The sequence below is a fragment of the Neodiprion virginianus genome, chromosome 7 (genome assembly GCF_021901495.1).
Source record: "Neodiprion virginianus isolate iyNeoVirg1 chromosome 7, iyNeoVirg1.1, whole genome shotgun sequence".
In the NCBI taxonomy this organism is placed as follows: Eukaryota; Metazoa; Arthropoda; class Insecta; order Hymenoptera; family Diprionidae; genus Neodiprion; species Neodiprion virginianus.
In genome coordinates, this window is record NC_060883.1 from 22,802,826 (window position 1) to 22,830,189 (window position 27,364).

Below are 27,364 nucleotides of genomic sequence, written 5' to 3' on the forward strand. Positions count from 1 at the left end.
TTTGAATCGAGTAAAAAAAACAAAACAGAGTAAATTTGCGCCGTTTAGCACGTTGAAAATTCGCAAACTGCAAAAGATGATACAATAAAGAGGCGTGACATGTTTATTTTACCGGTTCTCTCCTTCTACGATCTGGTTGTAATATAAGAAACGAACGTGTCTCGTAATAAAATTACCAAGTTGTATACAATATTGAGCAATTTTTTAATTCTTCAATTTTTATCCGACAGATCATTCAAATGAATCAAGATGAAAAAAAAATAAAAAATGAAAAACATGATTAAATACGTTTAAGGAAAAAAATTAATTACAAATGCCAAATTGCTTCACTAAAAAGGTATAAGATTGATAGAACCTGTTTACCGATGCAAATGAATTGACATTTATTAACGAGTTCAGGGGAGGTGGTTGTATGTTTATATGAAATAAAGATCAATTTAATTGGATTGGCAGATGTTTAAATTAGTTTCTATATTAGCATACGCCACATGTGACTTGATCCATCGGCACAAGAAGCCGTTGAACCCGCCTCGCCAAGAAGAAGTTAGCCTTGGCTCTGAACCCTTTGACCACGACCTAAATTTCTATTTCGCATTCATCAAACCAGTAAGCGAAACCCCGAGGAGTCCCGTTAATGCAAAACGGCTAATCTTAAATCTTAAGATTGCCTTGAGTGATCTTGGAGCTTGAAATATGAGAAGCGTAAGAAAAAAAAAAAAAAAACCCCATTGCGACAACCATACACAAATCTGTGATGAAAAGGCGATAACGTCATGCCGAGTAACACGAGAGAAAAAAGAGAATACCTAAAACAAGTCCCACAAAATGACCGAATGAATGCAATTATTGCATATTGACAGCACAAACATATACATATATATATACGCGTTTATTTTTCTTCTCGCGTCCAAAGAGCTGTACAAAAAGTATAAGTTTGCAATATCGATAATATCGCATTTAAACCTGTGCCGGTGATCGTGTTTATGCTCATTGTAATCGCGTTACGTAATTACGGTGTATAGATATCATATTTCTGTTTTCATATGTCATTTCCATCGGTATCGATTGCTGCAATCACATTGTCGAGTCGTTTACAACGTGGAGAACGCTGTCCCTCAGAATACCGTATTCCCTCAGAGAAACACCAAGCTGTTCCAATCTCTTAGGCGCGTACCTGAAGACATTATCCGCGAAAATTGTTGAACTTTGATTTTTTATTTGGAGCATGGTTTCACCCTTTTGAAGTGTTTAATGTCGGTTAAAGAAAAAAAAAAAAAGAAAAAAACGTGTCGCTTAGTTTTTAGCCTACTACAACATATTACAAAAGAAATCAAATCGGGGATATCGACCTGGGACACCTTCCTTATGAACATCAAGGCTCATTTCCTTCACTAATCTAACTATAAACGTCCGATTCTCACCCGCTTACGACGACTTTGTATCCTCGCAGCCGAGTTTTGGCATGACAAGTGTCAAGGAGTTGGTAAAGCCTGGCGACAGTATCGTCGGGGCACAAATGGACAAGGTAGAAAGTGCTTCCGTTCAAAGACCTGATCTTCAGTCTCATTTCGTCGGGTTTTCCAGTCGGTTCGTTTACCTGGTGAAGCAGCGGGGCCTGCGAGATATGCGAAGCAAAGACAACAGCAAATTCAGCAAATTATAAAGCTCGCTATCGACTTTACCAAGCCTTTTCTCTCCAGTGTTGCGGACTTGGTTGCTCGAGGTTTCCTGACGCCGTTGCCGAGGCTCGCGTAATCGAACACCTTCGAAGCTGACGCGTTCTGACTCCCGGACGTAGTCCTGAGGTTCGATAGCGAGGAAAGCCTCGGTCGTTTCCCAGGCAAACTTGCCGACCTTGAACGCGACCTTCCGTCGTAGCTGCGAGAGCTTTCGAGGCGACTGGAGGACGGGAGAATGAAAAGAATCGCCTAATCACGTCGGATAACAATCGGATAAATTACCTCGGTGACATCCGGTCGGTGGATCGGTCTGTCGAACTGTGATGACTGGTTCTACTTCCGCTTGCGAGTCTCGGAGAACCGAAACCAAAGCGGTTCTCGAACTTGAGCCCTCTTTCTCGCAACGAAATGTGGTACTCGGCGTCTTTTGTAGCCATGTCACGCTTCTGCGGATCATCGACGTTATTCAAAGTCTTAATTTCGCTTGTCTTCCGAATTAAGGGGTTCTACCCAATCAGGATTTTGGAAAATCGTTTTTTATTCATTTCAATTTTTTTATGTACCTACATGTATATTCGAGCATATGCACAGAAAGTTTCATGTTCATCCGACAAGTATTCTCGAAGTTAGGCGCACATTTGCAAAGACTCCCCGGAGCGTTTGAAACTTTGAACGCGTTTTTCTCGAAACTATGTTTTCAAAGTCGGTGAGCCAGATTTCGCGAAAACGGTTCAACCGATCGGTCTCAAATTTTAGCAGCTCAAAAATCAGTACTTTTACAAATAAAAAGTATCAGAATAAAGTTCAACACTACCCCAGTATCTTTGTAAATTGTTATATCAATAAACTGAAACATCTCTTCGTGAAAAATCCTAGAAAATTCCCTTACTTTGGGCCTCCTGACTGAGTACAACCCCTTAAGAACACCGTCAGATGTAGAAAATACCTTTTCACTCCGCGAGCTTAGTCCAAGCTCGGCGTTAATGTGTGACTGGATGTGAGAGTCGGAACAATTGTTGTTATGAGAGGCTAGAATTTGGGACCTCAGCTGCAGTATGTCGGGTGGTGAAGGCGGTTCGGTTAAACTCTTGGACTTGATCGATCTGCAACCGCGGTCAATGACCGCGGAAAATAACGTCAAGTCGTTTGTTACATTACATGCATCTACAATCATCCACAACTATCGCCTACTTTGCGCTCATGGTCAAAAGTGGCGGAACGCTTGGTTTCAGACTGCAGTAATTCTGCCGTTGGATTCTTCCGATCGGCGCTGTTCCCTGTTTAAGGGCCATTCCATTCCCACCGGGATGAACTTTTCCCAACCGATGCCCGTGGCCCGGAAACCCGCATCCCACACCTTGGAAGGTTTCCGTTCTATGGTCCTCGACCTGTAGAATATTCCTCGCGGCTTTAAATCAACGATTTCTCGGCATAGGCATAAATGGATATTTCACCTTGAACGGAACTCCGTTTGGATAGGCTTGCTGAAGTTCGGAGGGAAAGTAGCCGTCGAGAATATCGCGGATGAACGAAGCCGTAGCGACGTCTTCGTACGGTCTTAAATGCCCGTTTTGAACGACGAGACCGTTCTTGTAAAACTTGAGCGACATGCAGGAGGACGTCTTTGGAAAAGCGTAACGGATGAGGAAACGTTTGTAGACTTGGACGTATTTACCTTTCGTTTTTTTACACCATCAGGTACCGTCGACCATGTCCCAAGACGTATTCACCTTGAACGATGCTCGGCTTCCACCCTTTTCTCGCTGCACATGAACCTCCCCTTTACCCGCCGCCAAGTTCAACTCTTCGATGTTTGCCATCAGCTGGTGGTAGCAGGTCTCCAAGTAGTTTCTGAAGCACAAACGAGCCGATCAGTTGCTTTAAACGGTTCAATTACACCATGCAGGGTTGAGGTAAGGAGAAGTATCTCGTAGGGGTTTTTGACCGGGAAAGTGTCCGCCAAGAATCGCGAAATAATGGTTCAAGTTGAAGTCGCCAGATCGGCGCTGATAAGCAGTTAAGGAAACAATCCGATCGGCGCTTTGTGGATCTTTCGTTGCAACAACGCCATCCTAATTCGTCCCTCTGATTTACGGACACTTTCTACACACGGAGATGGTCCTCCTCACCCCTTCTACCCTCCATAATTTACAGGACCAGAAAGGATCAGCACTCACATCGATTTTGCCCTGGGTGAATCGGAACCGCTCTCCGAATCGCCGATCCACATCAAACCGTAGTCCCCGAGGAACTTCTGCAAGGATAAGACAGCGGTATAATCCTTGGAATGTTTCCATTGAGGACTGTTTGCGAACCTCCATTTCGTAGATCTTGTGCTCAAGCACGAGGCATCGTTTGTAAAGGTACTCGGAGTCTTCGACCTGTTTCCGTTCCCGCTGCAACTCCTTTCTATGGACGGACTCTTGGTGCTTGAACTTAGCTTCCCATTCCCTGACCTTGCGGACCACGAAGAGGTTTCGATATTCAAATTCAACAATACGAGTCCAACGAGCAACACCGTCGCACCTATTATGTATCATACCTTGCGCTTGAGGCGGCCGATTTCTTGATCCTTCTCTTTCAGCTGCTCGTCGGCCTTCGACATCAACAGATGCATTTTCTGCATCTGACTTTCCGCTAGATACAACTGCTTACCGATCATACCGACCAGGGCGCTTTCTGGTTAAGTCAGAAGTGGTTTACGATTCGAACATGATTGTTCCTTAAGGTTTAACTGCAGAGGTTCGAGATTTTTCAACTTTGCGTCACTTTGATTGTTTATAACAATGTTAGAAATTAATACAACCGGCTCGTACATTCAACGAAAAGAAAACATTCCCTGATAATTTATTAAACAATTTATTGACAAGTGATAACTTTATCGTCTTTATTGTGGTCGATTTTTTCCGATTTTCATCTTATCGCAAAGTATTCAATATTGTCGACGAGACTAACTTTTGGTTGAGAATGTACGTCCAATACATCCTTAACCAGGCCTCCAAGAACGCTCGACGACACTCGTTAACGAGTCCAATTAATTCGCGGGTAAAAAAAAATATCATCGCTACAGCTATTAAATCACGGAACGCGGTGCCGGTGAACACAGTGCAAATTGATAAACCGGGCCGAAGCGAACGCAAAGACGGAACACCGTTATCACCAATCGTAAAGTACACACAGCTTTACCTCTTTCCATTTTACGATTATTCGCAGACTGCGCGACGATTTGCGAGGGTGAATTTTCCGCCGATTTAATCGCGTTCACCGGCTGTTTTTTCGCATCGAAATCGGAGGCTGACAATCTGCACCTGATACTCGATATCATCGAGCCGACCTCGTCCTCGCTTATCACATCATTCGACCTTCCGGCTGTTTTTACGGTACTCGACGAGGGTTTCGCCTTGATCAAAGAACGAGGGTGACGACAATCCGGTGAACCGTTTCCATTCGCCTTTTGAACGTCGTCGGGATCCTCGAGGTAAGACAATGCCGACGTCACTTTGTTCAGCCTGAACGACACAACGATCCGTCGATTTTTCGCTTATCAAAATCTCCGACAGTGCGATATGACCGGGCATAATTACTTGTTGACGCTGTTACGACGAGACACGGGAACCGGATGTTTGGATTGTTTTTTTCGGTGCGGTGACGGAAGGTTCTGATGGCTCATGGTGTGGGCGAGGTGGATACCTTTGACGAGGCAGCCTGACCACAACATTTATAACCTTTTTCCTTTTTTTTTTTTCCTATTTTCAAACCTTAGCGACATTTATGCGTTACGCGTTACGATCCATGTATTTTTACGGTGTTACGGATAATGGACATTAGTGAGAAGCTGACTGACTGGTAAAGGTTGTAGGGCCGAAACTGTTGAACGGAAAACAAAATCGAGTTGTTGAAATCGACGCTGACAGCTTCCTTCGGAGCGGATGTATAATCGTTAGCGAATCTCCGCAACACTCGCGAAATTAAATTGAGTGATTTGTTTTTTTCTTTCTTTCTTTTTTTTTTTTTTTTCACGACGTATCATCAAGGCTGCAGAACACCAGGAAATGACGCACGGGAAGATTGTCTACCGCACAATAGACTACTCGCGTGATCGATAAAGTCATGGACAGGGCACGTGGCCGGATCAATCATATGCAAAACGTTGTACGACTTTGTTAAATATTGGCAATTTATCAACGACTCGTCGATGTTGTAACGAAGGAAAAGAAGTTACGAAATCGGATTGTTGTTGTATGACACGGGAAGAGAATAACGAGATTAATGCGATATGATTGCGGATTCTTACGCAATAATTATAACATTCACGATATACGGATCGTGTATTTTTCATTCTTTTTCCTGCCGAGAGCTAATTGCAAAATGGTAATTAAATTACGGGTTAAAGAATTCTCGATGCAATTATTGCGCAATCGGTAGGTTACGGTAGGAAATGGAAGAATATTGCGATTTTTATGGAAAATCGTATCGTCAATTTTACGGAAATGACAGTGAATTTATTGCTTCTGAGGAATTCACCGATTAAAATCTGAGTTCTGCATCCGGCGCTGTCATATCCGGTTCCAAAATGGCGACCACTAAACGCAAGGAACGAGGAATGACAATTGTAATTATCAGTTGCGTTTTCGATTGTGATATTTTCTCAAATTTTTCGTCGATGACCATGCACACAAGCAAAATTGCATACACCATAGTTTGCCCAAGTTTGAAACGATTCGATCACTCTGGGAGGGAAAAAGGTCAATTACCATGATTCTGTATCTCTTTTGGCAGGAAAATTAATTAAACAAATAGGCTAACGAAATTAAGTTGTTTAGTGGAAAACGGTGATAAAGTACTGGAAAAAATAACCACCAAGTGTATAAACAAAATTGTAAGATAGGTAAAAAAAAAAATTTCCAAAAAATCAGGCAACTTGGATTGAATTAACAAAAACTTTCCAAATACCGCGATCTTCTTCGATCACGGTTTAACAACTAGTTAAGAATTGAAATCACTGGATAAAATTCTTGATCTTTTAAGGCATACGTTTTTCCTTGCAGTCATATTCGAGAGGTGGCTGATTTAAAAAATCGGGTCGGATTTGAGAAAGTTTCAAAATTCGAAGTGTCCGATCTCATACGAGCGAATAGGATCAATTTTTATATTTTCAGTTCGTCATATTGGATCCGCTATTTCGAATTCTGAAATTTTGACGTCGGATTCGTTTTCAGCGGACCCCAAAAAACCCATGATTACCGATTTTCACTTTTCCAGTCCCCGTAACCTTCCCACAATCCCATTTCTTTTATAAAAACCAGCATTTTCAACAACGTTTATTTACGGAACGATCATGATACTTCTGAAACCATCGTCATTGACATCTTAGAAGTCCGATCGTGCAAAAAAAAAAGAAAAAAAATAAAAAAATACAGCGATACTCAAAAACTGAATATAAATCTCGAACAACCGATTAAAAAAAAAGTTGTTTTATCGTAACACGTTAAACGATAACTCGAGTTCTTGCATGAAAACGAATCGACGGCATACCGTCTTTGAGAATTCCTGCGTTCCTGCAGGAACCTTCTACGAAGGTGTGTACGGTACCTATAACCTCGTTAGGGCGGCAAACGTGACGTGAAAAAAGTCCCTAGATTCCGTTGACGTCCGACCGAGTGATCGATTCGAGCAGGTAGGTCAGACGCTTTGACCGGCGCAGGCCTTTCGTCGAGTCGCATTGATCGCGGTTCCGTCTCGGCACGTCGGGTCACGTGACAGCAGTTCGCGTGCGAAGCCTCGTGCCGTCGCAAGCACCGCGAGTTTCCCAACGTCGACGAGCGTCGTCAGCCTTTCCTCGTCTCGTCGAGTCCGCGCCGTCACGTCTCGCTCGCATTGCGTCAGGTTGCGTTAGTCGCGTAAAGCAAACGCGACTTTTGCACCACCGCAACGCCCGGTTTAATTCCGCACGTGTCGAGCTGCTCAAAATCCGACGTACGCCAGGCGTCCGGACATCGGCGCCAGTCGAGGGGCCCGATTTTCACCCCATTCAGCCCGGAAGACCGGGCCCAAATCGGATGATACCGAGGTCCGACATGCACCCTGGTCGTGCAGTTGACAACGCCGCCGGACCAGATCGACAAGAGTTTTGGCGAACGTAGGAACTGAGGGGAGTTAGGATCGAGGTGAGTCAGTGCCCAGCGATGCTCCCAGGATTTCTAATCGTCACAAAATGGGCTCTGTATTCGTTTGCTCATTGTCAGTGGGCCCATTTTTTTTTTTTTTTTTTTGTTATTGCAATAATCTTACACATATACCATGTTACGAGATGAAAAAGAGAGACGAAACGGGCCTTAAAACATCCGTCGATGCGAGCTTTGATCCATGGGTTCAATTCTCTGTGATACAGTAGCTCTTTATCCGTGGGTTTTTAAATTTCACCGGTCATACTTTGACTCGCGTTTTTATTGGAGCATAGACTAAGAGCTGTTGTAACATATGGGGCAGAATGCTGACCAACCGATAATATACAGTCAGCCGCTTGTAATTGCGAGACACTCGGTATCTGCAACGTTAAAATTCACATCCTCCTTTCACGTGTCTCATTTACAGTCGCAAAATTCGTACGTGTGTATGTACGCAACGATTGTTTCTAGAAAATATTATCGTATACCGTATTTATACTCTCCTCTAAACCATTTCCTTGTAGTATAGTATTGACGCAGATTGCTCTCTTTTTTGGTCGAATAGTTCCATAACGGTAACGAATTGATGGAATCAGTTTGAACTTCTACAACGCACGTCGTTTTTGCAGTAGGTATTCTTATCCTTGATTCTACATCCTCCTATAATTCCTTATTCGGTCATAGTCTTCCTATCGCTTCGTTAAGAGAACGACAAACTCAAAGATCTTCCAAGCCTCGAGTTTTCGTGTCTGGCGGCTTCCGGCTTACACTACTAGATTCATTGTAGCCGCGCCGCGTGGTCTGACTAGTAGTAATAATCCGTACTATTCGGCCCCGCCTTGTTTCAATGCGGACACTGCGGATTCGGTAAAGTATTTTTATTATTTTCCAAATAAGGCGATTATTCCGCGACGTTGAAACAAATTTTCGGCACGAACCGGTGACTTTGGCTCGTTTCAAAATTCAAGAAATATGGAAATTTTCATGCCAAATTGTCGATGTCGGTATGCTTTTATTTCATTTGAAAAAAACTCGAGACGTCGCGAATTAAATTTCACTGGTTTGAAAAATTACTTGGTGAGAAAAAAGTTTACTGTAATTTCTTCTTTACGAACGACACGCTTCGTCAAACGAACTCAACACTCGTACCTTGAACCGTATTTCATGTATCGTAACGTGTTTAAAAATTTTAAAGAGACTCTTAATCAGTACGAACGTGATATGCGTGAGTCGAGAAGCATTTATTATTTTAAAAAAAATTATCTTCACCTAAGCTAGAAATTTTCTCCATTTTCACAGTCAGTTGAGCGCGATGAAAAAAAATTCCCAACCATATCAGCGCTGGCTAAATTCATGGCATTAAATCATATAAATGCGATGCCCTGTAGACATTGGAATATATTTGTATACGCGTAGTCTAAATGCAAGGAATACCAACTAATACAGCTGCGAAATAATCATTGTAATATAAATGAGAGATAAATTCGTCGAAATATTATAATATCTTACATCCACGAATCGTTATCTCAATAAACACATTCTACACGAATCATTTTATTTTTTTTTCATTTACTTCATTGCATTTACAGATGAAACATGAGAAATTAGAGTAAACATCTGTATAGTAGTGTCTCAATTTCAGTCTTCTTCTTCATCTTATTTTTCTTCTGATAACGAGTTGCTCATTTTCACCTTTGACCGTGACCGGAAAATATACAGTTCTGGTTAAAAAATAAGCAAATGAATTTTTTGACTAACAATAAAACTTGTACCAAGTTTGCTTGTAACAGTATGGAAACTCAGTTTACCTTAACGCTTATATATTCGTAAATATAAAAATAAAAATTCTTTCTACGGCGTAATACGGCGTGATTACGATCCGCGTTTTTAAAAAATCGTCGACGCGAAACGTATAGTGCGTGCACTTGACCCTGTACCCTGAAAACGTGGGCTCTCTTCCTATCGATCAGGCAGCAACCGGCGGCGTTTAACACGAGCGTCGAATTCCTCGGCGTATAAGCAGTGAATCGAGCGCACGCGTCGCGACGCCGGCTTAATTTTCTTCCGCAGTGAATTATTATACTTGTGGAATAATTGCCGGATACGATTACCGAAGATTGCTAATTTTTCAACCCGCGAAAAGCGATGGAAAAATCGCACACGTGTCGAAGAAAAAAATTTTCGCAAAGCATACTGAGAGAAATTTTTACTTCCGTTTACCGCTCGGTCCTTAACTATTTTCATTTTTTACCACGATCGAAAAATATAGTTCTAGGTAGAAAATGAAAGTTAGTTTTCTAGCCGTTACCGGAAAGTCTATCGCTCTTACTATATTTTCTTGCAACTGTTACGAAAATTAAACGCTTGCGCAACAATAAATTGTCGTTAAAGCCTTATTTAACTAAAAAAATTTGAGTAAGCCTCACAAACTGATTTTGCTTTGCAATAACCAAAAAAGGATCGACAATCGCGCAAAATGTTTACGCGTACCTCGTTTTTCGTAATTCCAACAATATTCAAACAGTTTTTATTTTTAACGATACCTGTTTTACTCAATTTTTCTAGTTACTGTGAAAAACGAAATTTTCCTCAGCTCGATACTTTTTCGATTTATAATATACTTTTGCAAAACTAATTCACGATGATGATCCGTTGTTTCAAATTATTATCTCTCGACCGCGTGCAGTGCGATAATATCATGCTTCTGTTCGTCAATTGACAATGATAACAGTAACGATTCTAACGCCATAAGCTATTCTAACGACGATATAATTGTTGAAGCGTGTTTAATTTGTGATACACGAAGAGAAGAGGATAATTAACAAAGTGGCTGAATCATGGGCCTAATTTAAAACCGAGCAAATGGACACGCGTTATTGTCAAGAACCATATTAATAATTAGTACGTTGTGTTATTTAACGAAACAGCATTATTCCTTATGCAGGGCTTTCAAAACTTTTATCGTCGTATAAGCACAGTTTACAGGATAAAATGAAAATAATATTGCCCAGCTGTTTCTGAGAAAAAAAAAAAAACGTCACATATTACGAACCTGCTTCTCACTCGATAACGAAAAAAAAGTCAATAAACCGGTTATTCAGAAAAATTTGAGAAAAAAGTTTATCATCATCACATATTCAATTCGATGGAATATTTTTCCTCCCCCTTGTCCACAGTCAAATCACGTGAATTTATTATACAAGTTTCAAGTTTCCGTTCTTTATTTACCTGATATGCACGTGATCGTGTAACACGATAAATAAAAACATCAAACTTGGTATGAATAAATAAATTGAAAAAAAAAACAAAAAAAAAAAAACATTTCGGAGGAAGAGGAAAAAAACAGATTATTAAAGCGAACAACATACGTATGCAATAAGAAAAAAAAATAAACGCTAAACAATTCGTCACAACGTTTGCCACGACGCTCGGGAACTCGGTTGTAAAAAATAACATTAAAGTTAAAAATGAAAAAATAACACCGGCCGTAGGTATATTATACAATCGGTAAGTTTCTTTTTTTTTTGCCCATTTGTTCGAGTGGCTGGTTGAATGATTGAATAAAACGCTTACCGGTACCGTGTGATAATCTTTAAAATTTTAACGATGCGCAGAAGAAACTTGAGTTATTTTTTATGAATCTCCGTAGCGCATGAAATTAAGCATAACTGTGCGTTGAAAAAAGACAATAGTTTGAAAAAATAGGTTTTAGGGAGCAATTACAGCAATTCAAGTTGAAAAAATGTAAATTTTTTCCTTTTACACGCTTAGAAGAAACGCCACGCGCGAACGAAAACAAATTTCTGATGTCAAAGCACGCGGTTATTATACTTAATTTATACTCGAATAGCTGTAACGTGTCGTATATATAAGTATATTACTAAATAACGTTTGCTGAATCATCCGATTAAAAATTTCAGCTACTGATTATTATTCGACAGTTTTCGAAACGAGACGGCGATCGATTTTGACAGTATTAAAAGTTGCGAAAATATTCTTGACGATATTTTATCAGATAATAAATTATCTCGAATGTTTTTAATACCCGTTCTGTATTGCAAAACGGAGGTAAAAATCTCAAAGGTAAAACTTGAATCTAATCAGCGCTAATGCATAGTTAAATTAAAAGTGGTTGAACACCGTGGAGCAAGCTGAGAAGTAAACGTGAGTTTCATTTTTCGAACTGATTCTTATTTTTACTTTACGGGGCAAACAAATGACCGAGAACGATTGAAATTTCGACAATACATCGCTTTTTCATTTCGTATTTTTGTTTTCTTTAACGCATTTTTATCTTGTATGATCGCAATAAATAAAAAAACTTAAGGCCACGTAGTATTCCTACCCTTACCGACCGAGCAAACTGACTATTATTTTTGCTTTACGGGGTAAACAAATGACCGAGAACGGTTAAAATTTCGACAATGCATCGCTGTTTCATTGAAAAATTTAAGAAAATCGTGGAAAAACGTAAAGGTAAAAATCGTCAACCGTTCAAACAATGTTAATCACACTTCGTGCGAAATGATTTTTTAATCCGTTCATCGAGCACTGCGGGGTGAGGCCACGTGTCCAAACTATCCAAGCCTCGACTCTGTGTGTACGTCCATACCCTGCATGCGTATATGTAAATACGTGTGGGTGTAATCGATCCAAGGCCGGGTATACATATGTAATAATCCACACTACACGAGGAGTGTTACGATCGTAAACTCGTTCTCTTTCTTGCGCCGTTAATATTATCACGTAAATATATACGAATACACACGCGCGCGGGATAAGTTTGCGTTATTTTGCGTAATCTTGGCACGATGTCCGAAACGGCGAGTTTATCGGCCCCGCAAACGTAAAGTATGTATCAACGATTCCAGCAATAATTGAAGAATTCGACGGAATAAAGCTTCGATTTTTATTTCCAATCCCTTTGTAACGTCCGAATTTTCAAAATCTTACACAATTTCCGTTCATTTTTTGATCAATTTTTATAACAGATGGAAAATTTCCAACAACGTGATAAAAAAGATATTCTTCTCTCGAGTATGTCAAAGTTACCGTATAAAATTAATACTATGTGTGAAAAAAATTATACATTCAATTATCAACTATTATTCATACATGTACAATGAATTTTTATTCGTCTTCTAAAATCTATCAAAGAATATTAGCGTTTGTATGTTATTTATAATCGTTGAAGTAGAACTTCCGGTTGACAAGTTTTTTTTTTCAAATATTATGTATCTTGTTTTCAAATGTCTCGATTTAACTGCATCGCAAAACGCAAATCAACCAAGACAGAAATGGGAGGGAAAATAATGGTTTGGTGAATGCGTAGAGAAACTGGTAAAGAAAATGGACAAGAGGAACATAAAGTGGCTTGTGTGACTAAGGACGAGCGTGACCGGAAAGTATTTCAGCAGCTAAGGAATTAAACTACGGACGTTTGTAGGAAAGTAAGAAAAGGACTGCGTGGAAGTGAAACTTGATGGAAATGAAAAATAAAAAAAAGGATAAACGAAACGTTAAAAGACAAAGTAAATGATAAAGATTGTAAAGAAGTAAAATATTGAAATGGAATAATTAGTAATTTAGAGGAAATGGGAATAGTTGTTAAATTTAATTCTTACTTTGTTGACAGTATTAAGAAGATATAAAAGCAGATATAAAAATATATACGTAGCAGGGATTATTGCATAGCGAAAGGAAAATCTACCGAATGTGTTCTGAAAGTTTTTACAAAAATTTAAGCAGAGAAATTGCGTAAAGTAGTTTGAAATTAGAAATAATGAAACGTTTAGTAGAAGCAGAAAAAGTTAGGATCTGAAGGTGTGACAATAATACTTACAATTACATGCAAGAGAAGAATAAAAATCAGTGATATATATATATATGTATATGCCAGAAGCGCTAAATTTTATGTCGATAAAAGAAATGATCGAGTAAAATAAATCTCTGCTCATACATAAATGTGTAAATTTGTTGCGTCTCGTATAATATATGCTAAATAAAATAAAATTATTGCAATACGCGATTGATGATAATAATAATAATAATAATAATAATTATAAAAAAAAAAAAAAATTAGGGTAGCGCTTAGTAACTATCTAATAAGGTTTATGACCTATTACTTTTGTCAAATACGTATTATTGTAATGTATGAGGAAACTTGTGTAGCTACTAAAGCTGATAAACGACTTTCATCATTATCATAGTTGCAAGGATGCGGTTACTCAACGTTATGATATTTTTAATCTGTTGTTGGTTTTTTTTTTTTTCTCTCTTTCACTGTTACAAGGTTGTCCTTTCGCAGGAACTCTGCGATAACGATTAAGCGTTTCTCCTTAATCTACGTTCGCAGAGCTGTGAATATTACAACGCCGCCGTCACTTCCCGCGGTGAAATCTAACCGCGTTTTTTTTTTTTTGTAAGAACGACTCGAATCCCCGCAGGTCGTTAACATACCTACAATAAATAGTTCGTTCTGCCAAGCGTTATAACGAGCAACGACACGAATGTCCGCCGAATTTTTTTTTCGCCTCCCTTTTTTTTTTTTTTTTTTTATTCTTTTATTATTCCTTTCTTTTTTTTTTTTCAAGCTCCATCGATATACGCTGATAAGTGTACCTCATATACCGGCTCGTGTATCATTTATAAGCTTATAATTTATTCAGCCGCATGAGATTATAGGTACGCGGAGTAATGTAATTGCGGACTGCGCGCTTAATTATTTATAGTTACATGCGAAAAAATCTGATCGATGTGTAAAACTGTACGTACGACGTTTTATGCGAGTCGAGGTTGTTTTATTTTTTTTTTTCATTTCTTTTTTTTTTCGCCGAATTCTCGACGCGATGAAACCGCCTGCGATTCAATTATTGCGCGTCTCTTAATATTGCCGCATAGCAGCGACACGATTCGAAACAATTATTTTTCACTTATTTAGAGATGATTAAACAAAGGCGACGACTTTTCTCGTAACATCTGCATTTGTAAAGTATAATGAAATGAATCGATTATATCTGCTGCTGCTAAGAGTTTGAGTTTAGATAATTTTTTTTAATTCTTAATTTATTTTTATCATAATTTTTTTTATTTTTTTATTTTTTTTTTCTGCAATAACTACCGTCGTTGTTACTTTTATCCCTGTTACTGATAAATCCTCGGGAAAATCCCTCGCATTCCTGACCTTTGCCTTATCAGAATATTGTTTATACAGTTTGAAAATTAAACTGTAACACAGATATAACGAAACATATTTGGTAGAAAAAAAAAAAAAAAAAGGATGGTACAATTTATCGTTTTGATTTTGGAATATGGATAAGAATTTTTGGCAAAACAGCGAATGTTTCTTTTTTTCGCACCGCGAAAATCCATTAACGTGATGAATAATTTTCAGAGCGATTATTTGTCGGCGATAAACGGTCGACGACGTTTGTATACCTATCTATAAACTTTTGAAAACGTGTTGGTAAACTCGCAGGAAACCGCCGGCTTGAGTTTGACGAAAATTGATCACCCGGAGTCAAGCGATTGACCCCCATAACACTTCTCTGATTCCCTTCCATGATGCCTAACGTGGAAAGTTTATGGACGTGTAACACGCGCAGTAAAAAAAAAAAAACTGGAAAAAAGGAAAACAAAAAAAAAAAACGTGATGCGTCTACATATAAATAATTAATCAGTGCTCTCGCAGTCGTGGTCGAAAACAGCGGGCGAGTGATTATCTTCGGGTGTGTAGTTGGGCGGTAAATTTATATCAGTTTCGGCGTCAAACAGGAACGATTTTTATTCCAGGCCCGAACTTGTTGCTCTGCGAATACGAAATGCAAAGTTTGATCGTTCGGAGGAATTTTAGATGAGGAAATGAGTTCTTCGAAGCTTGTGAATATCACGATTCGTTGAATTCTCAATAAACGACTAGCCGGAGAGATAAAATTTATGAAAAGGTTCGATGTTTGGCAAACCAACCTTTTTAAGGGGTCGTGCTAGTGTAACGATAAAAAATTTTTTTTTACGTCAAATCAAAGATCATTAGTGAAGAAGGAAAAATAAATTTTCAAATATTTACTTTTATTTCTATTCTTTTTTAACCGTTTACTCGTAACGCGGTTTTTCAAAACGTTATAAACTGTCGGGAGGAAAAGTTTTCAAGCTATCCGTCTCAAATTTGGACACAATCTTCTTCGCTCCATTCTTTGTCAAGCAGCAAGGTGAAAAAAAAAAAAAAACTCCGCAGCAAGATAGCGGCTTTCATACCGATTAATAATCTTTTGCGAATTTTTGTTTTTTTCTTATAACATTTACGGTCACAAATGTGTACATGGCGAGGACTCATTTTTCTCCCAAGATATTTTCAACCGTTAAGAAAAAGATGTGAAAAAGTAAATAAATAAATAAAAACAAACGATAAAGAAAATTTCATTTCTATTCTTCGCGATTGCTTCGATTTGACATTAAAAAAGAATAAGTCTGATTAGCGTATATTAATCGTGTAAAAAAATAAAAACATTACTAAAATCAGCTATTTTATATTCGTTACACCAGCACGATCCCTTATCGTGCAGTCTTCAATTACCAGCGACATCATCGAGAAGCCCTTCGAATTTTTTTTTTTTTTCATACGTTAGCACGCTTCATGGTCCGAGAAACGGTGATAGGCGAGTAATTGAACCGCGTCTAGCGAACGAGAGAGCGAGAGAGAGAGAGAGAGTGAGAGAGAGAGAGAGAGAGAGAATGAGGAGGGGGGTAAAATCGCAGAGCAAGCTGGCCTCGTGGCCTGCCGGTCCTCGAGCGAGAAGTCAGTTTCGGTATAGCTTTCATCGACGTCGGAATAAAACCATTTCTCACGAGATCGCGATTCCTGATCTTGGACTCGTTGTTACAGTGCCGAATGCGACCGCCTTCCTCGAAAACTCGACCTCATTGCCTAGTCCTTCGATCCGGTATCCGTAGCTGCGAACAGGGAATGCTCATCAATCATCCCGACATCGGTAAGTCCGAATCACGATTGGATGGAACGAAAGTAAAGATGAGCAAACATCTTGACCGTAATTCGTTTCTTTGCGCTTTGGTTCGCGTCAAGTATAACGAGGGGATGAAGTCAGGGTGAAGAAATGACCTTGGCGCATGACGAAGGCGGAAGAACGTGAACTTTAAGTCAAGTCAAGTCAAGCATTCGTGTTCAAAAAGTGTTTCTGTGCGGGATCTTATCGAGGCAGAATTCATGGAACATCAATATTGACGGTTAAACGCGATTTCATGATCAAATAGTGCCCAAGTTGAGTAAATGAAATTCGCTACCGATTGGTGATACCTATATTTTGAAACGGCAACACTGTCGGAACGAATGAAAAAAGAACACCGTCCAAGCCATGTCAAATTCGGAATTAGCATCAGCTTCTTGCCGTTGGTGTCCAGAGGCTAGTTCTGCGTATGCCACGTCAGGATTTTACAACGAATATATTATGTGTAATAATTATTCACGCTGTATAGTAACGCGGCGAAGTTCGATGTATCCATTTACACCGGTACCTACTATGCGTCTATATCCGACACGCTGAGTTGCAAAATTATCATCGGACACGCTAGTCGTTTGTATATTTGCATAGCAGTGATTACGCGAATTAGTCAGTGTAGGCACATTCCACTGGCCACAAAATTTCGTTACACCTTGAACACTTCTCTCTTTAGAACGCATCGAACCTTTCAGGAGTAATTTAACATTCAACGTGTTCCGTACCTGTTACAGCGTCTGAAGTGATAACCGAGTATCCGGTCCCGAATTCGGTCAAAAACTGGATGCACCAAGGCCAAAGACATCATGGAGAATCCTCAGAGGTGAGAAGTTTGGAAAAAATAATAATTACAAAGCTGCGTGCGCGAGCAGGAGATTTTGGATTGTTAGACGTTTTATCATCCGTTTCAGGTACCGCGACACCACCATCTACAAACAGCCATCGCCGTGCAGTCTGCGAAAGCTTGCGGGTGAGCAAACAAAGTCACGTTACAAAAACCGAGTGTGAATTGGGGTTTCGGAGAGGATTTGGCCGACCGAATCACCCAGGAAACTATAAAAGAACGCGATACCGCTTCCAACCACTTTCCATCGCTCTTTTCTATCCCCGCAGACATAGTTCCGGCCAGGGTCGTGCTCTACATGTTGTCCTTCTCCGGTTTCCTGGTCTCCTTCATGATGAGGATGGACATAAACCTGACCATGGTCGCCATGGCGAAGCCCGTACCTCCGCCGGCTAGCGCTGACGGCAACGAAACCTCTCCGGGGAAACCCGTCGCCCATTGCTACGTCGCCCAGAACACGACGTGGTCGGAGGAGAACACGACGGCTGTTCCACCGCCGGAGGAGCTCGGGGAATTCGACTGGAGTCCTGCCATCCAGTCGGCGATAGTCGGATCGTTTTACTGGTGCTACATCCTATCCCAGATAGTCGGGGGGGTGCTCACCCAGTACTTTGGTACCAAGACCGTCTTTGGTGGGTCGCAACTGCTCACAGCTATCTGTAGTTTCCTCATGCCGACCGCAGCTGACATTCATTACGGGGCGATGATCGCCCTGAGGAGCATTCAGGGGGCGGCAAGTGTAAGACCATGCGTTTCATCCTTTCTTAAAGTCTGGTCTTAGGGTACTTGTGGGGTTGTGCCTGGTCGGGAGGCGGAAGAAAATGGAATTTTTCAAGGATCTTTCACCAAGACACGTTTCAATTTATTATTATAGTAATTTATACACGCATTGGGGTGACGTTGACCTTCATTCTCATATTCTTTATATGTTAAAGTAACGATTTTTAAAGCACCTCTAAAAAAAGGCGTCTCGCGTCTCGCAAGGTGAGCAAGAAACGAAAAAACAAGAAAAATTTAGTCGACGCGAGGTATTGTCTGGTCTTTGATCGAAGGAACGAGTAAAGTATTAATCTTTAACAAAACGGCGGCGTTTCGGAAAAAAATTTGGATTTTCCATAAAAATTTTCGCCTTAATTTCTTTATGAAATAGAAAATAATTATCGGTGAGAAAAAACCTTCGATCAAGGACTGAAAAATATATTCATAAAGCTCTCCACTAAAAATTTGAGACCGATCGGTGGAACCGTTTCCGAAAAATCTTGCTCGCCGGTATTGAAAAGAGAGTTTTGAGAAAAACGGGTTCAAAGTTTCAAAAGCACTTTGCACATGTCCGCGTAACTTGGATAATATTTGCCGGATCGACGTGAAATTTTCTGTCAATATACTTGAATATATACACTACACTACGAAAGTAAAATTAAATAAAATCGATTTTCGCACAATCCCGGCTAGGTATAAACCCTGAAGACAAATTTCAACTTAATATTACGCGTCTTTGTTCAGGGCTTGACGTGGCCGGCGATGTACGCCATAGTCGGACACTGGATACCACCGGCAGAGCGATCTAGGTTCATGTCATCTTTCCAAGGTAAGCGATGAAGTCACCCTGAAATAGAGGATTCGAGAAAAACTAAAGACATGTTTTCTTTCTATGTTACAGTGAAACTTCCATACACTTTCATTGCCACATTATCTCAACCTTACATACATTTTATTACATACGATCTGATTGCTAAATCCTTGAGCACGGAAATAACTCTTAATTATCACCAATTGTTCGCATATATTATACCATACGTATATGTATATACAAACTTATATCATCATGTTAATTATCGTAAACTTTCGATTTTAGTTTCCAAAAAACACACCCATTGTTCCTATTCAGTTTCAGAGTCGTGCAACGAAAATGCCGGTTATCATCGATATAAAAAATAGTCAATATTTCCTCCACATTTTTCGCAAACCGACCGATTTCAATTACTCGTATCGAATCTACATATTTATACATATATATCCGGAAAGTGATAACTCGCAGCTTCGATGTCTCGGCAATCACTGAACCCTCCCAACATTTGTTTCATAATGTCGTACCTGTTTCCGAATGACTTGATCGAAAGAGGTGAAATGGCGATGAGGAATTAATCATGAATCTTGTTGAAATTGGTTTAGCTCGACAGTTCCGTTTTCATTCTCGGGACCGCGGGGTATACTCAACAGCGACCGCTCAACAGCATGAGAATGGCCGAGTATACTTCCAGCCTGGCTGAATCAGCCGGACCCAACGATCAGTTTTATATCCATACCTTATATACACACACACACACACATGTATATATATATATATTATATTATATTGTATCGTATTAACGTGAAAGGAGCAACGCTCTTCGTAAATCCAAACCATACGCCGGTCATCGCTGCTGTATATTATGTACCTTATTTATACTTGGGTGGTGTAGTTTTTCGAATCAATGATATTGCATGTAACGTGCGAATGGTTAACTTCTCTCTTACGTCCGTCATTCGTCGTTGCGATTCGACGGACGAATAATAGCTATAGGTTAATTAGCATACAGCTGTTGGAGAGTTTGCTTTATAATTCATTCGATGATGTCACGAGTCACGACTTTAGTCCGCCTCGATTTGACTATACCTTTCAAGTTGTCGGTACCGTCGGTTTTTTCTTGATTTTATTCTAGTCTATATGTCGTGTCGTACACTGAGAAAAATTTCATTCGTTACAGTGACTAGAAAAATTGAGTAAAGCAGGTATCGTTGAAAAAAAAAAAAAAAAAAACTGTTTGAATATTGTTGGAATTACGAAAAACGAGGTACGCCTAACAATTTTGCGCTATCGGCGATTGTTTTTTGGTAGTTGGAACGGAAAATCAGTTTGTGAGGCTTACTCTACTTTTTTAGTTCGGTAAGGCCTCAACACCTATCGTCGACTGAAGGAGTCGTGATCCCGCGGCACATTTAAAACTACCAGCAAGCTACGTATGATTTTTGGAAAACTTTTGCTGGAAAAGGAACTTGTGCTTGGATCAAGGGCCCTTCGGAGGACAATGGTGTGAATTGAAAATAGTTCCAGCTGGAAAAGATACGGGGCAGTCGTGGGCACGATTATGGGAACTGGTATAGGGAATCTGTTGAACTGCTTCTTTGCTATTCACGATCTTTGTACGGGATAAAACATTCATTACTCTGCATACCAAGGACGTGATTCTAGAAAATGGTAGGAACCTGAGTTTTTGGGGCATAGTGCCTTCAGGCACTTTTCATCTACTGGCAATAGGCTACTAGAATCAGGTGGTTTCAAAGAGTTTCGCTGAATGCCAGTTTCCATAAGGGTACCCGCGGAGTCCTTTTTCTTCTTTTCATTTTACTTCGTCCGCAAAGAGTTTTGATAAAAATATCGTCGAGAAACACGTCATTGTTTCGATATCCTTATTTGCGTTACGCAACGCGAATCTACATCTGCACAATGATGTGTTAATGGAAAGGTGCAAAGGTGGTTGTGATGATTGATTTGCCAATGTGAACGCGGTATATTATACATATATATATATACATACATGTGTGCGCGCGCGCGTGTGTGTGTGTGCGTATATATGTATTACACATATACACACGTATGTATTTAAACAAAGTACCAGTTTTCAGGTTGATCGGATTTCCTTTTTTGTTTCAGTATAATATCGTTTTTCCAGGTATAGAAGTTTCATTGTCCTACCATAATAGCTCCGCCATAACGACAACCTCATCCTCTCTCATACTAAATCGCCACTTGAAATCGCTTTACAGAGTAAACGAGTTCCGGACTTGAGAGCCGCGTTTCCTGTAACGAGAAAAAAGTCACGGATCGTGTGATACGAGATTGCCGCACCCCATTCGACAAGCGTCATGTTTCAGCTTCTCCTTCAAAACTACGTATCGGGGTGAGCTAACGCCTAAAATTTAGATGATCTATATTCAGGGTTCAGCATCGGCATCGGGCTCACATATCCACTCTGCGGTTTTCTCATCCACCACTTCGGATGGCGAGTCGTCTTCTATACCACCGGCAGTATCGGTGCTGGATGGTGTGTCTTATGGTACTTCTTTGCCTTTGACACTCCCGCCTGTCATCCAAGGATATCGCCTCAAGAACTACGATACATCGAGGGATGCGTTGGTGAACAAGTTGTTGGTGGAAACGAGGTGACTATTTCAACGACACTTCGATCCTCATCGTCCAATGCTTCGCAAATTCATCCCAATACCAAAGAAAACCAACAAACTTGACTCGAGAAACGCTTGTGTAACACCTTGGTCTTGAATTCTAGGGAATGCCGGTTCCCTGGAGAGCGATTCTGACCTCGTGGCCGGCTTGGGCTATCGGGATAACGACCTTCGGCAGGATATGGGTCCACTACGTCTTCATAATCCCGGGTCCGGTGTACATGAAGAGCGTCCACGGATTCGACATACAGACGGTGAGTTTACGGGAGAATTTCATGATATTGCCGGTGCGTTGATCCTTGTGCGATTTTCACACCAGCCGTGTGATTACAGAACGGTATTCTCTCCGGTGTTCCGTTCCTGCTGAGCTATCTGGCTTCCGTTGCGTTCTGCTACCTCGCCGACGTCCTCGTCACGCGACAAATACTCTCGCTGTTGAACGTTCGGAGGATATTCACTGCCGTTGGTGAGTAGTCGATTATCTCGTGATCAGCGTCGCGCGTGATCGATTTCTCACGCGCATCGATCGCGACACTAACCGGGAACCGTTTATCACTTACCAGCGCAAGTTGTTCCTGGAATACTTTTGCTGCTGGTTGGATATCTGGGATGCAATATCGTCCTTGTTTTATTCGTCTGGTTCGTCGCTGTGACGCTTATCACAGCCGCTTATGCCGGTGCCATGGCGAACATCGTTGACATCGCGCCAAATCTCGCCGGTAGGTTGTCTCTCCTATTTTATCACTCCTTTGGCAGTCCATTTTTAATTCTTAACTCACTGCGACTCGTCGACTGAATTTTGATTCGTTGTTTTTTATTTTTTATTTCTTTAATTTTTTTCTCAGGTCCAGTTCTCGCCTTTGCACAAACTATTCACATGTCGGCGAGTTTCTTGTCGCCGATAGTAGCCGGCTTTATGACCAAGGACAGCGTGAGTATTGGATTCGGTTCATCCAGCGACACTTTTTGTATTTTGATGGTCGAAAAAAACGATTCTTCGCGAAGACACGTTACAATTTATTGTTATAAAAATTTATATACGTATTGGAGTAACGTTGAACTTTGTTCTGATAGTTTTATTTTTTTTTTTTTGTAAAATTAATGATTTTTAAAGCACCTCTAAAAAGGCGTCTTGCGGTGTGCAAGATATCTATGGACTCTATCGTCCGAAATGATAAAAACAAAAAAGATTTTAGTTGACACGAGATATTGCCTGGTCTTTGATCGAAGGAACAGGCAGAGTATTATTTTTAACGAAACGGCGGCGTTTCAAAAAAAAAAAAAAAAAATTTGTATTTTCTGCATACCTCCAGCAATCTCTCGACGCATGGAGGAAAGTCTTCGGTGTCGCGGTCTGCGTTTCCAGCGGAACTTACGTCGTATATCAAATATTCGGCACCGCTGATATCCAGGCCTGGAATTATCCTGATCAAAAATATCCACAATCCGTCAGAGAGGACTCGCAACCTTTGAGGGAATCGCCCCAGAAGGACGGTAAAATCGTTCCGAAACGATCCGGCTCGTCTCAGGTACAAGCCTAAATTTATTATTGTACATATAATATATATATATACATAATATTAAATGTATAGAATTTACAATGTTCACCTGCAAGCGTTTCAAAATATTGCATATAACCTCTCTCGTGTATCCTGCATAATTTTGTTTCTTCACAATTTGCTATATTCCGTCTCGGTCATTCCGTAAGTAGAATACTTCGAGTTAGAAAATACGAGCAACGACGAACAGAACGGTTATATGCGTAAATCTTTGTCGCAAAAAAAAAAAAAAAAAAAAAAAATTTCTCCCACCATTCAAATAATTTTTTCACACTGTTTCTATGAAATTCACGAATTACGCGTATAATGTAATATGAAACACAAACGCATCGGTGATGTGCACATACGTAGTATATAATTACAATACATTGTAACGTACCTATGGGATGAAGCGGAAGAAAATCGAGGGGGGAAAAAAACAGCAAAAAAGCAGCAAAAAAAAAAAACAAAAATTTATTGTAATTACAAAGTTGATCATGTTCATTTGTATAATATTGAGAATAACTATTTTTAGAAAGAAGTATAAATGATCTCTCAGGTATGGTTATATTGTGTGTATATATAATAATAATAATAATAATAATAATAATAATAATAATATTAATAATATTGATGATAATAATGATCGCTCGTGTGATACTATTTGCTCATCGGATTTAAACTATTATAAAAGAAAAAAAAATGAAAAATATTAAAGAAAAGTGTAACAATAACGATGTAGTAGCATTGATGGTAATATTGTGAAAATGAGGAATATATGCGAATACTTGCTATTTGAAAAATTTGTGTATACAGTTCAATCGAAATCACATCGTATAAATATAGTTATAAAATAAAGGGTAAGTTCGATGTGCAAGCAGTCCGCGAATCATAAAAATAACGGTAACGACAGTAACGTGACAGAAAAATTATTGATACAATAATAATATAAATAATAGCAATCTCGGAGGATGGAGTTGATTCATATACATATATATATATATATATATATATATATATATATATATATATATATATATGCATTTGCAGTTTTGATTATGTCATCCATTCAAGTACAATTATCGCTTATTGTAGAATTTAGTTCTTACGTATCATTGCGCGAAACCTATTAGGCAAGAATCACGTTCATGGATGTTTATCGGTGATTACAACGAAACAAGAAGAAAAAAAAGATGGAAAAAAAGATAATAGCTAGCACGTATTCCTCATTTGCTGTTCTCCTAGACCAAATTATGTAATTCCAATTGAAGCTCGATCGGATGAAGATCGAAAACAAAGAAAAAAAAAAAACTATGGTCTAGTTCACGCAGATTTATAGATATTTTTGTTTCGAACAACATCAAATCCTCGGTTTCGTTGAAAGGGTTATGCAAAATTTGATGCTTATATTAATGAACGAAAGTTTCGCACTTTAATTAAAACTTCGGACCGTCAAACATCTCTGTATATAGGTATACACGTGAATCTATAATTCTATAACTGTGAACAAGTCTACGAGTCGATTTACAAACAAACTATCAACGCGGTAAGTTGGTCTTGAATCACTCGTTGAATCTTTGTCGTATTTCAGTTTCGAGTGAGTGGATATATATTTTTTCAATGATTTCTCAATTGAAAGGACATAACGTTAGGATCGGAGTGGAAAAAGTAATGGAAAATTTTTCGTCCATTTTCAATCAGGGTAGAAAAAATTCAGGTGTATAATATGTACAGGTAGTAGATATGTGCGAAATTGCATATATATGAAAGGAATATACATGGGTATGTAATGGCTGATTGATTCACGGGAAAAGAAATGATCCACGCCAATAATTCACGAATTATTTTAATACGAACTTCGATCTGAAAATCTAAGCAATTTGGGGATGGTTTGAAAGAAGAATACAAGTCGCAAGCAATTTTTTGAACAAAATTCAATATCAATAAAGAAAAAAAAGAAAGGTTACATTACGTAGTTATATTTTTCAAAACGACACTGCCGAACAAATTTTATATTATACATATATACGTAAGATCAAGTTTCGAATATATATCCATCTAAGATGTATCTCACGTACCTTGTCTATCTCGTTTCGCAGCAAACAATTAGTTAATATTATTCTGGGAGTTAAAATAATACTGTAATATTGTATGCCTTAAAAGGGAATTCCTGATTAAAAAAAGTGTTGTAAAAATTTCTTCGAAGCTTGACGATAATTTTGGTTCTATAAAGTAGAAGCAATGATGAGATGAAAAATTGTAGGATTTCTTAAGAAGAGAAAAAAAAAACGGACGACAATTCTATACTGGATATTTTTGTCTTCGGTGATGCTCTGTTTCTACTTAAGAAAAAAATATAATATTTACCTGGTATGAAAATAACAAAAAAAAAAAAAAAACGAGAAAAATAATTTGAATTATAATGTACATAGACAATCTATCCGAGTCAGTCTCGTTATATGTATGTAACAAGATCCTGCGTGCCAACTTTGAGGATGTACGTTAAGTAGAAAGAAAAAAAAAAAATTATAGAAGTGTTTCGATTCGAGATAATTTGATATCGGGCTCTGCTGTAGAGTTGAATATTTTCGAGCCTTCGCTTTGCTGTGTAATATATATAAAATAACAAGTTTTGGTGAACTCGCCCTCGTTAAATCGTTTATAAATTCGTGTACGTGTAATACTGCACGTATAAAGCTGACCTTGAGACAAGGAAAAACTAAGTAAAAAGAAGAAAACATAGTTCAAAATATATGTGCATGTATAATTTATTACACATGTTAGAATTTTGTCTAATCTGGGCATGGATGTATACCTGCGGTATGTATTATTCTTTCGAATTCCACGTTTCACGTGACAACGTATAATATAGACAACCGTACGTTTCGCGTATCTGATATAATGGCGGGGCCGTCAGTCATATTATAACAGATAGATGGATATGTTTTAAGAATGTTGCAAAAGAAAATTATGAAATATCTTATCGCCTAGACGCGCAACGGAAAATATGTTCTTAGTTTATCCTGATAAAATATATAGAACGGTAAACGTATAATGTTACAACTCACGCGTTCGCGCTGCATCGTCCGATGATACGCGATGTACTGTAACGATATTTAACATTATTATTCGCACACGTTGCTACGTTACATCGTGAACAAACAAAGAAAAAGAATAACTTGACTCTATAATTAACCATCTTGAAACTAGTAAATTATACGGCTCACCGAGTGAGTTCATTACTATCAGCCTTATTACAAAAAACTATTGATCCAACACGTGTTCCTAGGGTTTGTTGTAAAAACTTTGCAAAGTTTGAAAAACGAAAACGTAAAACAAAGTTTTCTCATCGTTCTAATCGCTTGAACTCGAAATTTATTGCATATTTTTCATTCTTGCGACGCGCGCGGATTATCTTCTCCCACAGTATAATAGAACGTATTTTCAGCAGAGAATCAATTTGTTATAATCATAGTTTGTCTACGTATCAGATCACTGCTATTTTCAAATATGTGGACACGTACTTAGTTTAGTTGAGAATTTAAAATGTATTATACATACAATATATGTACTTATTTTTATTTCAAACATTCGTAAGTAAATGATTTTTTATATTTATCACTCAGACTCGTACGTGTAAATACCTAATATTGTACCTATATAAATAACTCCCTGTAATTCCATTACGTTTCAACTGGAGGATTTTCATGTCTAAGTATGAGTATAATTACATTTTTCTTACACGATGTTACCTGTTATTCCGTTGTTTCTTTTCTCACGTGTCGTATTTGCATCAAGTTTCATCGTGCAGGTGAAGTATATCCTTCGAAATTGTAAATGTTAGAAAAAAAAAAAAAACAGTTTAAAAACAATTTCACGCATCGATACATAACCGAAGTAC

The 27,364-nt window shown here is 39.0% G+C and overlaps 2 protein-coding genes across 9 annotated transcripts; one reads left to right on the top strand and one right to left on the bottom strand.

The window, feature by feature from the left end:
• Positions 1-751: 751 nt before the first annotated feature.
• Positions 752-8,114, bottom strand: LOC124309278 (uncharacterized). 2 transcript variants are annotated; one of them, XM_046772762.1, is made up of 12 exons: positions 7,971-8,114; positions 4,222-4,518; positions 3,995-4,135; positions 3,857-3,933; positions 3,410-3,530; positions 3,134-3,301; positions 2,871-3,067; positions 2,626-2,782; positions 1,962-2,125; positions 1,683-1,899; positions 1,422-1,615; positions 752-1,174 (listed from the first exon to the last, which is right to left on the bottom strand). In XM_046772762.1, exons 2-12 carry the CDS (start codon positions 4,339-4,341, stop codon positions 1,075-1,077), a joined length of 1,656 nt encoding a protein of 551 aa, XP_046628718.1. In that variant the 5' UTR covers positions 4,342-4,518; positions 7,971-8,114; the 3' UTR covers positions 752-1,074. The 2 variants fall into 2 exon arrangements, with proteins under 2 accessions (XP_046628718.1, XP_046628717.1); XM_046772761.1 differs by lacking the exon at positions 7,971-8,114 and having other exon boundaries at positions 4,222-4,717.
• On the top strand, positions 5,038-25,976 carry LOC124309279 (sialin). 7 transcript variants are annotated; one of them, XM_046772766.1, is made up of 12 exons: positions 5,139-5,157; positions 16,728-16,833; positions 17,592-17,680; positions 17,769-17,827; positions 17,971-18,440; positions 19,205-19,289; positions 21,681-21,904; positions 22,030-22,179; positions 22,259-22,391; positions 22,489-22,644; positions 22,771-22,856; positions 23,239-25,976. In XM_046772766.1, exons 3-12 carry the CDS (start codon positions 17,664-17,666, stop codon positions 23,464-23,466), a joined length of 1,608 nt encoding a protein of 535 aa, XP_046628722.1. In that variant the 5' UTR covers positions 5,139-5,157; positions 16,728-16,833; positions 17,592-17,663; the 3' UTR covers positions 23,467-25,976. The 7 variants fall into 7 exon arrangements, with proteins under 7 accessions (XP_046628725.1, XP_046628722.1, XP_046628720.1 ...); XM_046772764.1 differs by lacking the exon at positions 5,139-5,157 and adding an exon at positions 7,495-7,846; XM_046772767.1 differs by lacking the exon at positions 5,139-5,157 and adding an exon at positions 16,926-17,086 and having other exon boundaries at positions 16,633-16,833.
• The last annotated feature ends 1,388 nt before the right edge of the window (positions 25,977-27,364 follow it).

Bases quoted from the DNA above. Each gene is read 5' to 3' on its own strand.
- LOC124309278 (XM_046772762.1), bottom strand. From the start codon at position 4,341: ATGATCGGTAAGCAGTTGTATCTAGCGGAAAGTCAGATGCAGAAAATG. The intron at 3,068-3,133 runs GTGAAATATCCA...AATATTCTACAG, and splicing joins CAAACGGAGTTCCGTTCAAG to GTCGAGGACCATAGAACGGA. The intron at 2,126-2,625 runs GTATTTTCTACA...GATGATCCGCAG, and splicing joins TAAGCTCGCGGAGTGAAAAG to AAGCGTGACATGGCTACAAA.
- LOC124309279 (XM_046772769.1), top strand. The intron at 17,828-17,970 runs GTGAGCAAACAA...CTATCCCCGCAG, and splicing joins CAGTCTGCGAAAGCTTGCGG to ACATAGTTCCGGCCAGGGTC. The intron at 21,905-22,029 runs GTGACTATTTCA...CTTGAATTCTAG, and splicing joins AAGTTGTTGGTGGAAACGAG to GGAATGCCGGTTCCCTGGAG.